Genomic DNA, 10,374 nt, shown 5'->3' with positions numbered 1-10,374 from the left:
CCGAGCGCGCCCGAACAGGGCCGAGTCCCCGAGCGGTCCGGCCCAGAGGGTCGAAGAATCCCGAGCTCGCCCGAGTCTTTTCCGATCCTGCCCGAAGGTGGGTGAGGCGGGCGCGAGGAAAGCCGATCTGTTCCGAGTCCTCTCCGATCGCGTCCGAATTCCCCTTCGCCGGCCCGAACGGAGACGCCCGAACGGGCAGAGCCCGAATCCGCCCGAAAGCGACCGAACCGGGCCGAGCGCTCCGATCTCACCCGAAGGCAGAGGGGGCGGGGTGGGGGAGGTGGGGGGGGCAGCGAGCTCCTCCCAGGCGCGCGCGGACGAACGGTCGCGGCGCGCAGGCTGCCGGGACGGTGGAGGACTGGCGGGCGGCGGGGGAGGGGCGCCAAGATGGCCGTTGTGAGGCGAGGTGAGCGGCGCGTTGCCATCGATACCGACAGGTCTTTTCCCCGCGGATGTCCCGGCGGGGCGGAGGGTGACCGGGAGTGGCTGTTTCCCACCGTGTTAGAGGTTAGCTCTCGCCTCCCCAGGCGGGGGCCGAGGTCGAGCTAGGCCTCGGCGCCGAGTCCGGCCCGATAGCCATATCGCGACAGCCCCGACACGCTGAGGTGAATCCCGGCAGCTGCGGGCCCTGTGTCAGCGTGAGCAGGGGCTTGGCGCTTGTGCGGGCCGAGGAGCACCTTTACCCGCAGGCAAATCGCTTTCCTGAGGCCGAGTGACGCCCCTTGAAAATTCAAGTCTTTACTTCAAATTATGAACCACTGGGATTCGGGGGGGGGGGGGGGGAGCTCTTCATTAGTGTGGTCAAAATGATTAATTTCCACTTCTTTCAAAGAGGTCAAGGGTTTCCCCCAGCAAAATGTAAATTTCAGCCCTAGGTAGACAAAGCCGGTTTTGAAAGCTTTGGCTTGAACAATTAGTGTTTGCCGAAGTCCTAAAAACAAGTTTGTGTAATGAGGTGCACTGGGTAATGTTAACTATAGCTGCTACATGCTTTTAATACAGTTTTGGCATTAAAAAAATCCAGTTTTTTAGAAAATGGGCTGTGTTCTACCTCAAGTAAGCATGCACAGCATCACTCACAGTCATTTCTAAAATCAGGAGCAGCCTGGATAAGTAGTCAGGCTTTTGTTGTATAAAACACTTCACTGGAGCATGGTCTGTAGCTGTTCTCTACAAAACTGTCCAGGAAAGTCAGCAGGATTTGGTTCAAGGGCTGTCTGAGAGCAGGACTGGTAGTGGAGGCATGTGTACATGCAGACGGACTCCAGCCCGCGCGGTGGATAGCTGCCGCCCTCCTAAAAACCAGGTTGGGTATGTGAGCCGCTTGGAAAGACTCACGCTCACAATCCATACTCACCCCAAGCACAACTACCTTGTTGCCTGGGAGTTACCCTCCTACATGAAAGAATTTATACAACAGGAAACAAGTGGCGTTACACTTTGTTTTCTTCTGGACTGTACAAGCTTTCCAATAGGCAGAAATCACGTGCCAACCTGCACGCAGTGGAAAGTCACTACGCCAGGTCTCACTAATGCAAATGCCCCCCTTAGCAGAATGCAGTTCTTGCTGCTGCAAGTTCGTGTGCTTCATATAAATGCTTTAAAATTGTTACTGTGCTTTTTTTTTTCCTGTGCCAGAATGCTTACTTTCAATTTAAAAATTCCCCCAGCAGCAATGCAGACTTCATTAATCCTAGCAGTGAGATGATCTCAGGGTGTTGGGATTAGCAGCCTACTGTTACACCTGAAATTATATATTCAGATGGCATAATAATTACTACTTAACTGCAGTATCCCTTTCACAGGTGTGTTGTGGGGTTTAAATGTTTAACCTGTGTGAAATGTCTCCTGTTGCTCAGGGGGAGGCAGCATGTTCTAAATAATAGTGGCTATCAAACCCCGCCTTGGAACAGATGCAGGAATGTGGTCAGTGCCCTCTTGTGGAAATTATTTAAAAAAAAAAGTTTAAAAATAAAGTTGGGGAACTGCTATTAGGGAATTCACTAGGGGTTGCCTGTACGGTAAAATCATACTACTCTAATTACACCACTGGCATCACGGCAGTGTAGCTACCCAGGGTGGATGAGGCTACACCGGTATAGCTTAGCGTGTGGTTATACAGAAAGAGTTCATATCCAGACGCTTCTTGCGGAATAATAACACGTCTGCACATGCAGTTGTGGTATTTCAAATTAACATCCTGCTTCACAGTCTAAAATAACTTTAAAATGGAGACATCTCCTTACTACTGTGCAAGAAAGGAAGCACATCATCTTGACACAAGGCGTTACTTTTGCATGACGGTTTATACCAGCGTATAAATACAAACACATCTTTAACCATTAGTCACTGCAGAACACGATGTGTAATGAAACCTTTAACTCCCATTCTGCAAAAAGAAAGCAAGCATTCATCAAAACGCATTTTGGCTAAGTGAAGGGACGAGTCTGTTAGGAGCCTATAGTCCCTTTACAGAAGGTGGAGAGGAGATGAAGCACGTCCAGGAGGCATTTCAGATCATAGACAGTATGAATCACCTTCTAAAATTGCTTGCCTATTTCCACTGCATTCCCAAATTGGACACCTTAATTAGGTGCCTAAAGTTAGTGGGGATTAATTTGGGCCCAACTGCATAAGACTATTAGGTGATGAGGACATTAACCTCAAGAAGCCCAGAGACGAAGATGGTGAGGTGAGTATGTCCCACTGATTTGATGATAATGAGCTGTCTTTGAGAAGATGGATGAAACAGCCTTTCACAGACAGTTTTACTCTCTGTGAAACAGAGATCGTAACTTTTTAATTCCTCATGTGTCTGAAAGAGGCTAAGAATATTAATGAGTTACTTAAGAGGTACTTTAGTAGGTCAGTGCCATCATGTTGCAAGGGAATTTTATCTGTGTTTTTGCAGAAAAAAAAAAAAAAGTAAAATGTATTGGTTAGCTTATAGAAAATATTTGGTATGATTTCTGTGGGTGATCAGAACATACTAAGGTTTTACATAGAATGACTTTGCTTTTGAAGGGAACCGGTTTGGAAGGATGTTATTTACAGGAACCAGGGAGCCCTGTGCTCTACATGAATGCTTTCTCACAATTTAAAAACAAATGGTACATTCTGGTTCCCTTGCATGTTTCCCTTGTTCCTGCATAGTTAGAGGGGATGAAGTGTCATCTGCTGTGAAAGGACAGGATAAACAAGTTCTAGGTAATGCCTGTGTACTTCTTTATGTTTTGAAAGAGATGGGTTCCTCAGTGAAAGTGACACTTCACAACAGGGATTTCCCCTAGATTACTTTAGAATTCATGTATTTGAAAAAGTTATTTTTGGAACCTGAACTGCATGATGTGAGAAAATAGTAAGTCTTCCAGTGAACTGAGACAAAAATTTCTACAAGCATGCTTGACCTCTGTAGTAACATCAGTTGTTTGAATGTTTCTGCAGCACTTTCAGTAAATATTTATTTTCTTCTCTTTATTTTTTCCTTCTCAACGGAAAGGAAGAACTTCATCAGTTGTATCCTTTTTTGTACCTTTCATCCCTCACATGCGGGAATCTTCAGAAAGACTGGCTGAAATGCATTCACATCTTCCTGCCTAATAAATCTGCACAAGGCTATTTTTGTGTTTCTGAGTTTTCCATCATCAGTACCATCCATATGAAGTAAAACTGGTAAAACATTTCTTCCAAGGGAAGATGTTTTTTGCAGCATTAGCTGGGGTTTAGCTGAGATTTTGCCCTGATTGGCTTCCACTTATGCAGAAACCCCTTTAACCCACCCTGCAGTCTTGACAGAGGGCTGGCAGCCGCTTTTATGATCACATAACTTTCATTTCCTTAGGAAGCAAGGCTAAAAATTGGATTTGTGGACTGATGGACACAAACCCCACATAGCACACCTCACAGACAGCTGACACAGCCGACAAGAGGTAGTAAAAGCAGCTTTCAGTAGTACTTCCTCTTCTCTCATGTTAATTCACCCTACCTTTACTCCTGCCAAGATCTAAGTAAGCTCCTAAGAGGAGACACCCTTGGCTTCAGAGATTTCCATGCTTAGAACCTATCTAGTAATTTTTTGCTCCACCTTCCTTCAACTGGAAAAACACAAAAACCTGGTTCTGTTTTAATAAAATGAGCTTCTCTGGGAACTGGAATATATCGTGTGGGTGGGTGCTCTGTTCAGAAACTGGATGGGCAGATCCTGTACAAGATGCCTGGGATGAAGTCTCTGCTTGGAGATACTCAGAAGATTTCAGAAGGGCTAGGGGAGAGAGGGGAGGATAAAGAATATTTTGAGTATAGAAAGACAGATGTGGAAATAATGAAATCTGCACTGATAACTTCCTTATATAAATTACGTTGTATTATTTAAGGCTAAGAAAGGCATTTGGTATCATATGGTTATCAAAAATACATATGAATGGCCAAACTTTCTGCATTCTTGGACCCACATTCCAACTTCTCCATGTGGTGGTGAGCCCCAGAATGTCCCATGTGTGTCTCCTATATTGCATTAATAACATGCTGCTGTGCCTCAAGAGAAGATCATTCCTTCAGTGTGTATGTACCTGCTATATAGGAATTGTGCCTATCCGTGGGGGTGGGTGGGCTCTTGAAGACATCTAACTCTGAGGTACCTCCTGTAAGCTAGGCATTTCAACTCCTGTTGCAGTCCGAGAGGGAGCTGGCACGGTTTAACACCGGACAGTAGTTCATCCCACCCTGCTCAGGAGCTGCTTGGCTAGGAAGGTGCTCATCTCCGCTGACTCCACAGGGAGCCCAGGCGACTAATTCAGACTCGAGGCATAACTTTAGGGTGGCTGTCATCTTGGGATGGCTACAGGTGAGATGAATCTGTCCTGAGCCTGCAAGTAATTTCTCCCTATTTGTACAACAGTACGTGCCATATTCCCTGTCCTTCAGGGGCATTTTGAGGATGTATTAAGGATTGTGGAGCTCTCAAATACCTTGGCAGTGGATCCACATACACAGACAAATAACTAGAGCTAAATATTATCTCACAGTATACAACAGTTAGTTTTGTAAGCAGTGAATTAAGGGAGTCTGTTTCTTATGAATTTACATCTCAAAGCTGAGCCCATGGCCTTTCTCAGACACGTAACAAAGTAATAGGGCCTGTCTGCTTCACAGAGCCACCTATTTTCAAAAACTTGCAGGAATTTGATGTATTGGAGTCTGCCAACCCTCTGTCAACTTGCTTAAGGCTGACCAATAGGTATAGAAGTTGTTTGGGGAAATGTACACATGCACACACCCCCCTCTCATTTCCTTAGGCTAACGAATACCCCACTACATACCAAATAAAATTTTTTTAAAAAGTAACTAAAGCCAAACCTGAAACAGCAAGCTTTTATCCTAACTCTTGGTATTTGCAATCTCAAGTTACTTTCTGAACCCTACCAGTAGGCCAGTCATAGTTGAACCATTTAGTATAAAAAGGCACAGCAGGATATTTTGAGGTTACTGGGAAATAGTGACTTTATGAAATGGATCCCACCTCATTGCTATGACAAATCCTTAATAACAGTTATCAGCTGTCATCTGTTCCTTTACAGATTCTATTTTATGTAAATGGGATTTATTACACCTTTTACTTCTTGGTGACTCTTGCAATGATTGTTTATAAAAGTAAGTTGCACGTATTCTAACACAGAAGTAGGCTGTGTGCTTATGACATGGTTGTGGTTTGTCAGTATGCCTACTGTATTTTCCTGGCTTATTCACACTGTGTTATTCTACAGGTCAAGTTTTCAGTTACCCAGATGATTTTTTAGCTCCTGATCTTGCATTGCTTTTCATTATGGCCATTCTTGAAGTGCTCCGATTATACTTCGGTATGTCATGTTATCACTGTTCCTTTTCAGTGGAATATAATCTTTAAACATTAATCATTCTGAAATTAAATGTGTGTCAAAACATGCCAGTTTAGCAGACTAGCAGATATTTGGAGACTGTTGTTCAGTTAAGCAATTAAACTTTATCTGACTGATCAATAGATTTGGCCAGAGGGTCAAATAGAATTTGATCTCATATGAAATATAATCTGTAATGCCATTAAAAAACGATAGCCGGGTTGTCAGAAAGCAATATAACTGGGACAGCTGGAATGCTATTACGCTGTTTATAATTGAGCATGACTTCTGAGAATGAACATGTTGAAACACAGAGATTTCCATTCACTGAGACGATACAGCTCCTTTCAACTGCTCCAGCAATGTACACAAGTAGCCACATGGCCAGAGCCTTGTGGAACAGGTAATGCTAAGGACATCCCGAGCAGTGTACGGCTGCCACTGTGACTACACCTTTTCCTTTCACTCCTTCTGAAGACACATGCCAGTTCCAACATCTTCATTTCACTAAGACAGATCAGCGTAAAGGGCCTCCTGACCCCTGTCCAGAGCTTGCTAAAAAAGTCCTCTTTTTAAAAAAAACAAGTTACTATTAAAATCTGTGCTCAATATTCCTAAGACATTTATGGAAGGTGGGTCTCTGTTGAATTCAGCTGACTTGCTGTAGGGGTGAATGTAGCCTGCTGCCTTAAAGGTCTCTGCATATGTTTGCTTGGAGCCTGGTGGATGAATAAAGAAGCAAGTTTCAAGTCTGATGTAGTTAAACAGCAAAAACTACTAAGACTAGCTTGGAAATAAGATGCAAGGAAGAGTGCAGCTTCTCCACAATGACAGTAATTTGAAATAGGAGATTAGCAGGGAATACAGAAGATTCTATTCTAGAATCTAATTAATTAATCTTCTAATTCTAGAAGATTTTAAAATCAGGATGGGATGCTCTTAGATGTGCACTGCAGTCACCAAGCTGTCATGCTAAGTGCGGGACGGGGGGTGACCGCGGGAAAGTTTGATGTTTGACTAAGAAGCTGAGTGACCAAAATGGTTGCAGCTTCAGAACTGATTATCTGTGGTAAGAAAAGGTAGGCATTGTGACTTTGAGTAGCAACTGATTGCTCTTTAGAGTAACTTCAGTCAGCAAGAAATGGATTGTCCATTGGTGTTTGGGTTGGTTCTTACATTTACTGACAGAGCCTTGATTCAGGTCAGTATTTCAGTGTACTCTGAGCTTGAGAAGTAGAGCCTTTTTTGAACAGGAATACTCTAGACTTATGGCTTGTGATATTGTCAGAAGAAATCAAAGACTCACATCAGCTTTTTGTTTCCTTCAAGGTTCAAAGGGTAACCTGACAGAAGAAGAGGCTCCATTAGGGCTCAGTCTTGTGATCACAGTCGGAAGTGTGATTCTGTCTGTGTATTTCCTGGTGTGGCAAACTTACGTGCTGAAAGCAGACGTCATTATCAACGCTGTTCTTCTCTTTACATATGGGCTTGAGTCAGTACTAAAGGTCATAGCCATTGCTGCTTTTGTCAGCTAAAGCCTAGCAGTTTTCAACATGTTCTCAACACATTTCTTCTATAAAAGAGTGGGTTTATATTTCAAATATTTAATTCTTTTGCATATAAAAAAGCCTGTAAAACTTTCCCCTGTTTAAAGTACAAATTTTTGAGGGACAGAGATCTCCCTGAATAGTAGGTAAAATATGCTGTCCAGCAGCTGTGTTACACTATCTCATCATAGCTTATTTATGGGCAACGGCAAGAGATGATTCAGCAAAGACACTTAATGCTCTGGTATTCATCAGGGATCGACACTAAATATTCATTCCCAACACAGAATAGTAGCCAGTGCATCATCTAGCTATGTGCTGTTGAGATGATGTGAGTTTCCATGGCATAGCAGCAACGTACAACCAAAGTGACACAGAAATGAATCAGGCCAATATAGTATGGACTCATTTCTGCCTTACCACACACACGTTCGTGTTTGAGGGCACAGTTTCTCTTCTGCTCTCATTTGTGTTTTCAGACCCCAGTGGTAATTTCCCTGACTTTAGTAGGGCAGTGCCTGATTTATCCCAGTGGGAGAGAGTTGAATTGAGTTTTGCGCATACCCGGAGAGCCAGAGCTACAGGGTTTGGGCAGCTGGTTCTTACTGACACAGAGGCCAAAGGCAGTAGTGTGAGGGTATGTTTGTTTAAATAGGATGGCCTTAAGATGAGCATAAACATTCACCATTCACTCACCCTTCTGTCCTATTGAAAAGTCCAACAGAATGTTGTCAGATGTATTTCTATTTGGTGTTAAATGTGTTTATTTGCATGATTCTGCAAAAAATTACAACATAAGCCTTGTCTTTTAAATGAAGAACTCTGTGCAATTTCGGATTTTTTTACTGTATCAAAAATACGTATGTATTAATGTAAAGCTTGGGGATTTGGTGGGGGTTTTGTACAAGCAGGTTTTATATTCAGAATTTCCTATTTTTGTATTTATTTATTCAAATAAATAATGTATGAGATCCAAGAAGCGTTTGAAGTGCAGAGGATCTTGTTCAGATCCTAGGCTACAGCTAAGCTACACAAAGGAAGACTTGGGCAAGACTGCGTGTGTGTAAAAGACTCTTCTGATCCTGATGCTGCTATATGTAGGCCATTCTCATGTACTGGGAAGGAGTGCCTGAGGTCTGCGCTAATTTGCACTAGCCCTGAGCTGAAAATACAGTGGTGCAGGCCCTGTATTGCCTCAGCCACACTGCTGTTTTCTTTCCAGTGGTGGTAGAAGGGAACAAAAGATGCAAAGTTCCTGCGGAAGGGCCCAGTTTCATCCCTTGGTCATACCCACGGGAGCCCCTTCCAAGGCCAGGTAACACCAGCTTCTGTCCACGTTACAGGGCCCAGCAGTCAAAATCAAAACACACACATTGGCACCAATCCCCTTGGGCCAGATCCTGTTAAGTCAGTGGCACAACCAACCCTTTGTTGACCAGCAGGCGCAAGGCTGCATCCATGAAGACAACATAAAAGCAGCAGAACTGGGTGCTAAGGAGCAGCCAGGAAATTGAATGACCAAATGTTTTTGTGCTTAATCTGTATGAATCAAACACCCACCCATTTGTCCTTCCCGATTTGTTTGGCATAATGGAATGTGCTCATCACATACTTGTTAGGAGGAGCAACAAACATACCAAGCTGTATCTACCACATTAATGATGAATGCATACCAAGCAAAACCCCTTTCTGTGTGCATACAAATCAAAGCACATTTTTTTTCCCTGGTATTTACACCTGCCTTATACAAAGATCTGGCAATAGAACATCTGACAGGTTTTAAAGGAAATACTGCAAAGTGAATTTTTTTTACCTGAATGTAGGTGGTACAGCAGATGGGGTCACACACGTCAACTTCAAGTTGCAGCCTCTGTGCTTTACCTTCCTTCCTTCTCATGGTGCTCACTACAAACAAAATAAATACAAAATATTAGCACAACTGGAGGTAGCAGAGACCCAGGGTGCAGAGGCAGGAGACACTAGTAAAGCTAGTGGAAGGTGTTCCTAACCCAAGATGTTGGACCCCACCACAGATCACCACCCCCTCAGCTACCGCCCTACAACCATTTGTGATGCTGTGCCATAAAACTGGATCCCTGGCCTGAACCATGCAGAAAATAGCCTCAAAAATGGTTCTGATGAAGGTGTTAATTAGGTGACGGCTGCCTATCCCCACAGCACAGTACAAGTTTGGGACAGTCTGCTGGGCCACACAGAGTAAAGCAGCCTCCTCCTCAAGCTTTATAAAACAGTGTTACATACATATATATACACACGTTATCAAACATAGTCAATTCTTTGCTCCCTAACCATCACCTAGATGAAAAACAAGAATCAGCAGAGAGTGACAATGCTTGCTGATAGTCAGCAATAGGGTAAATATACACATAATAATGAACATAAAATGTAATGATATGAACATAATGTTCATAAATGAACATAATGATAATAAACATGAATTTTTTAGCTCATTTCAGAGCACCGCCTGATGGCTTGCACAGAGTCCTGGACGGCTGTCAGTGCTTGCTGGGGGTCAGCTGGTACCAACCTAGATTTGTACCCTCAAAAGGGCAGGATAGCTCTGTTTCAATTTTCCAGTTTAAGACAAAATTGTGCATGACCTTTTTTCTGATTAGATGAGCAGATACTGGGGTACTTCTGCTGCTGACGGCCCCCCACTCTGTGATGAATGTAGGGGAAGGATGAAGAAGTCTGCAAGCTTCAGACAACTCCTTAGTCTCAGGTATTGCCAGCCTTTGAATGGGAATTGTCATTTATGCTGGTGACTCTGATTTCATGACAGCTTCTCTCCATGCTGAGCTGGTAGAAATACCCAAAGTGAATGGGGCCCTGGCCTCAGAGAGTTTCTCTAATCAGGAGCTTCTTTCCAAACCATTCCCACTGTTCAGAGAAGCAGGGCATGGCATAGTGAAGCCATTGATGACATTTGCCAG

The 10,374-nt window shown here is 43.6% G+C and overlaps 1 protein-coding gene across 3 annotated transcripts; it reads left to right on the top strand.

Annotated features, from left to right (window-relative positions):
• The first annotated feature begins 294 nt into the window (after nt 1-294).
• Nucleotides 295-8,396, top strand: TMEM80 (transmembrane protein 80). 3 transcript variants are annotated; one of them, XM_030039599.2, is made up of 5 exons: nt 295-406; nt 3,500-3,516; nt 5,556-5,649; nt 5,763-5,855; nt 7,203-8,396. In XM_030039599.2, exons 1-5 carry the CDS (start codon nt 388-390, stop codon nt 7,406-7,408), a joined length of 429 nt encoding a protein of 142 aa, XP_029895459.1. In that variant the 5' UTR covers nt 295-387; the 3' UTR covers nt 7,409-8,396. The 3 variants fall into 3 exon arrangements, with proteins under 3 accessions (XP_029895459.1, XP_029895458.1, XP_040985046.1); XM_030039598.2 differs by having other exon boundaries at nt 352-2,692; nt 3,504-3,516; XM_041129112.1 differs by having other exon boundaries at nt 352-2,865; nt 3,504-3,516.
• Nucleotides 8,397-10,374: the final 1,978 nt, after the last annotated feature.

Source organism: Aquila chrysaetos, chromosome 16 (genome assembly GCF_900496995.4).
Source record: "Aquila chrysaetos chrysaetos chromosome 16, bAquChr1.4, whole genome shotgun sequence".
NCBI lineage: Eukaryota > Metazoa > Chordata > Aves > Accipitriformes > Accipitridae > Aquila > Aquila chrysaetos.
This window is presented reverse-complemented; position numbering and strand designations above follow the sequence as displayed.